This window comes from Brassica oleracea, unplaced genomic scaffold, assembly GCF_000695525.1.
Source record: "Brassica oleracea var. oleracea cultivar TO1000 unplaced genomic scaffold, BOL UnpScaffold01539, whole genome shotgun sequence".
Taxonomy (NCBI): domain Eukaryota; kingdom Viridiplantae; phylum Streptophyta; class Magnoliopsida; order Brassicales; family Brassicaceae; genus Brassica; species Brassica oleracea.
The window spans coordinates 3,895-8,290 of NW_013618073.1; the positions used below are offsets into that span (position 1 = coordinate 3,895).

At 37.1% G+C, this 4,396-nt stretch overlaps 1 protein-coding gene across 1 annotated transcript; it reads left to right on the forward strand.

Annotated features, from left to right (window-relative positions):
- The first annotated feature begins 1,377 nt into the window (after positions 1–1,377).
- Positions 1,378–3,315, forward strand: LOC106321393. Its single transcript, XM_013759673.1, has 2 exons — positions 1,378–1,716; positions 2,932–3,315. Exons 1-2 carry the CDS (start codon positions 1,509–1,511, stop codon positions 3,150–3,152), a joined length of 429 nt encoding a protein of 142 aa, XP_013615127.1. The 5' UTR covers positions 1,378–1,508; the 3' UTR covers positions 3,153–3,315.
- Positions 3,316–4,396: the final 1,081 nt, after the last annotated feature.

A 4,396-nucleotide genomic window follows, 5' to 3' on the forward strand; every position in this document is an offset into this window, starting at 1 on the left:
GAGGGAAGACGAAACAAGCTTCCAATTCGAAGAACACCCTTGAATTGTGTCGAACCTGAAGTTCCAAAATCAACAGAGAATAAAAGGTAAATTCAATCTTCTTCATTACTTTAGTTGTGTAGTGTCTGGTTAATATTTGTTACAATCTTTTTTATTAATTTGGCTCTAGGACTGTTTCTGAAGAAGAAGAAAGAAGCAATGTTGTTGAAAGAGGAATGACGAACACTCCTGAAGAAGACTAATTATCTTGGCTGAAGAAGAAACAACTAAAAGTGATGAACTTATAATTAAGGAACGAAGAAGAAACAAGGAATGTGCTTGAAGAAGAAGAGATAATAAATCCAGAAAAGACAAAAAAAATTGGTTGAAGAAGAGATAAAGAATGAAGAAGAAGAAGCAACTATAGAGTTTGATGATAATGCTTCTGGCTTTTTAGATTTAACATCTCTGTTTAGTATTGCATCGTTTAATCTTTTTAGTCCAATTTTGTGAAATTAAACATTACTTTAAGAATAAATCTGCGCAACGTAAAGTTGGGTATTAAAAATGCTGATTTCAATTAGTCGAAGATTTAAAAACTCATTTTCCCCCAATGTATATATAGTGCTTAACATACAAGACAATGATAGTGCTTTTAAGTTACCATATACTAGTTGTTTTCAGAATTTATTTGATTGTACTATGTAGTTTAATTTTGTGATCTTACACGATGCTGAAGAACAGGTACATATCTACTGCTCCTATTTACAAGAAAAAGGAAAGAAGAATGAAGCCAAAAAAAGGTAAAAATAACAAGAGAAAAAAAGTCGCCCACTAGTTCGCCACTGAGCTCGTGAGTACTGAACTGATCACGACATACCAACCAACTAGATTTGGTCGTGTAAACACTGAATGCATTCATATGTACAAACCACAAGACTTCTTAACTTTGTCCTTAACCGATTTAATATACATCTATATATACAGGGGCGAAGCCAAAGAGAGAGAGAGAACTGGGTGCACCATGCACGGATTATCTTTACTTTTTGAAACTCTTCAATGTAAAATTATATGGATTAATAGATAGTTAGTTATAAAAAGTGTGCATGCAGCACAATTTGGATCTGCATTCGCCCCTGAATATGTATCATTTTTGAAAAGTAGAGAAGAATATGTCAGTGACTCAGTGCAAGACTGCAAATGGATATTGAAGAGATTAAGAAAAAATCAACCCAACTTGGCAAAGATTAATATTACTCCCTCAAATTGAGATTAGGCCCAGATAGAATCAGATCATAGATGAGGCCATTTTAATCTTTGTTCTGTCATAAACCATCGATTCATTAACTTTGACTCAATCATTAGTCGTCACGGTTCACGTGTCGAGTCTTTCGAAAACAACGCATCCGCACGTGACATTGCCACCGGCCGTCTCATTTTCACATAGCACAAGACGTTTCGAACTCTTCAAATCCAAAAAAGAAACCGTCGCACGCTGTCAACTTCTTCTCTGCTAATTCTCTCAAAGTATGGCGGATTGGGGACCTGTAGTGGTCGCTGTGATACTATTTGTGCTTCTGACTCCGGGACTTCTCTTTCAGATTCCGGCGAGAGGTCGAGTCGTCGAATTTGGGAATATGCACGCAAGCGGAGCATCGATTCTTGTACACACCATCATTTACTTCGGTCTCAACACCATCTTCACCATCGCTATTCGTTTCCACATATACACCGGTTAATGCTACCCTAACGAATTTGTAATTTTTTCCGGTTGTCTGGTCTTCGTACCGGTTTGTTTTAAAATGTAATATTCGTCCTCTGGTTTTGTTTATAATTTGCGGTGTCTGGTGTAAACGCACATCTTTGGAATATATGAATCTGAATATGCATTAAGTTTAAATATTCAGAATCTGCCATGTTTGATTCTCGGATTGATTTAAGGGGTTTTGTGGTCCTTTTTGGATTTCAGTTTAATCTGGTTCTGGTATTTGTTTGAATCGTGAATCGTGATCAATTAGTCGAAGATTTAAAAACTCATTTTCCCCCAATGTATATATAGTGCTTAACATACAAGACAATGATAGTGCTTTTAAGTTACCATATACTAGTTGTTTTCAGAATTTATTTGATTGTACTATGTAGTTTAATTTTGTGATCTTACACGATGCTGAAGAACAGGTACATATCTACTGCTCCTATTTACAAGAAAAAGGAAAGAAGAATGAAGCCAAAAAAAGGTAAAAATAACAAGAGAAAAAAAGTCGCCCACTAGTTCGCCACTGAGCTCGTGAGTACTGAACTGATCACGACATACCAACCAACTAGATTTGGTCGTGTAAACACTGAATGCATTCATATGTACAAACCACAAGACTTCTTAACTTTGTCCTTAACCGATTTAATATACATCTATATATACAGGGGCGAAGCCAAAGAGAGAGAGAGAACTGGGTGCACCATGCACGGATTATCTTTACTTTTTGAAACTCTTCAATGTAAAATTATATGGATTAATAGATAGTTAGTTATAAAAAGTGTGCATGCAGCACAATTTGGATCTGCATTCGCCCCTGAATATGTATCATTTTTGAAAAGTAGAGAAGAATATGTCAGTGACTCAGTGCAAGACTGCAAATGGATATTGAAGAGATTAAGAAAAAATCAACCCAACTTGGCAAAGATTAATATTACTCCCTCAAATTGAGATTAGGCCCAGATAGAATCAGATCATAGATGAGGCCATTTTAATCTTTGTTCTGTCATAAACCATCGATTCATTAACTTTGACTCAATCATTAGTCGTCACGGTTCACGTGTCGAGTCTTTCGAAAACAACGCATCCGCACGTGACATTGCCACCGGCCGTCTCATTTTCACATAGCACAAGACGTTTCGAACTCTTCAAATCCAAAAAAGAAACCGTCGCACGCTGTCAACTTCTTCTCTGCTAATTCTCTCAAAGTATGGCGGATTGGGGACCTGTAGTGGTCGCTGTGATACTATTTGTGCTTCTGACTCCGGGACTTCTCTTTCAGATTCCGGCGAGAGGTCGAGTCGTCGAATTTGGGAATATGCACGCAAGCGGAGCATCGATTCTTGTACACACCATCATTTACTTCGGTCTCAACACCATCTTCACCATCGCTATTCGTTTCCACATATACACCGGTTAATGCTACCCTAACGAATTTGTAATTTTTTCCGGTTGTCTGGTCTTCGTACCGGTTTGTTTTAAAATGTAATATTCGTCCTCTGGTTTTGTTTATAATTTGCGGTGTCTGGTGTAAACGCACATCTTTGGAATATATGAATCTGAATATGCATTAAGTTTAAATATTCAGAATCTGCCATGTTTGATTCTCGGATTGATTTAAGGGGTTTTGTGGTCCTTTTTGGATTTCAGTTTAATCTGGTTCTGGTATTTGTTTGAATCGTGAATCGTGAATCGTGATGGTAGACAGCTAGTTAGGCATCGTTGGCGTTGTTGGTGTGAAAGTTAGCTCCGTTAGAATCCGGTTTAAGTTTTAACAGTTTTTTAGATTCCTGGTTTTGGCTTTACTTCAATTGGCATTTCTTCCGTTTAGTCTTGTTCGGTTCGCAAATCAGACGCTATTCTCTTTGTGATTATCCACTACGGCCATTTTTCTTCTAGTGAGGCCATGTTTAGCCAAGCCCCAACGATTCCTGTTTGATGGCGTAACACGGTGGTCATGTCTCTTTAATGTCCAAAGTTGCGTGGAAGAGATCTATACACAAATGAATCAAATACCATTTTCCAAACATTGGATGACTTGTAAAGTATTTTCAGCTAAATATATAAACTGTTGGTCGCATATGTTTCCATTCTTCCCTCTTCTTCATAAAAACAGTTGCGTGCGCTCCATGGCCTCATAAGTAGCACGAATCATCGAACTGTGGGGAGGCAATCCAGTGAGATTTATTCCTACACTTACTAATGAGGAAAACCTTTGAATCCTGAAACTCGTTGTTGCTATTAACCACATCTTCTCTGAGTTCTTGCCTTACTCAACTGTCTATCTAGAGTTTAAGAAATTCAAGAAATCCTTTTTGTATTGCCGTCTAGAAAGCTTTTCTTTAACAGGTATTAAATCACTACTCCTCTCATCTAGAATTTTCCATTATGTTTCTTAACTGGTTTCGAATCTGATCTTGATAAATAGCTGCGGAACAACAACAAAGCAAAGCTCTGTTTCAAAACATTTCTTCTCTTTTTGTTTTGTAAAATTCACGTCCTTGTGTTCAAACTTTGTATAAGATGATAAATGTGATGACTTTATTTTCCTTTTCTGTTATGATAATCACTGAAAATATTACACGGGAGGGACCAAATATCAGTAGCTACTTACATGTCTCCCTTAATAAAGCTTGCGAACTTCTTCACGAGCTCATGAGCTTT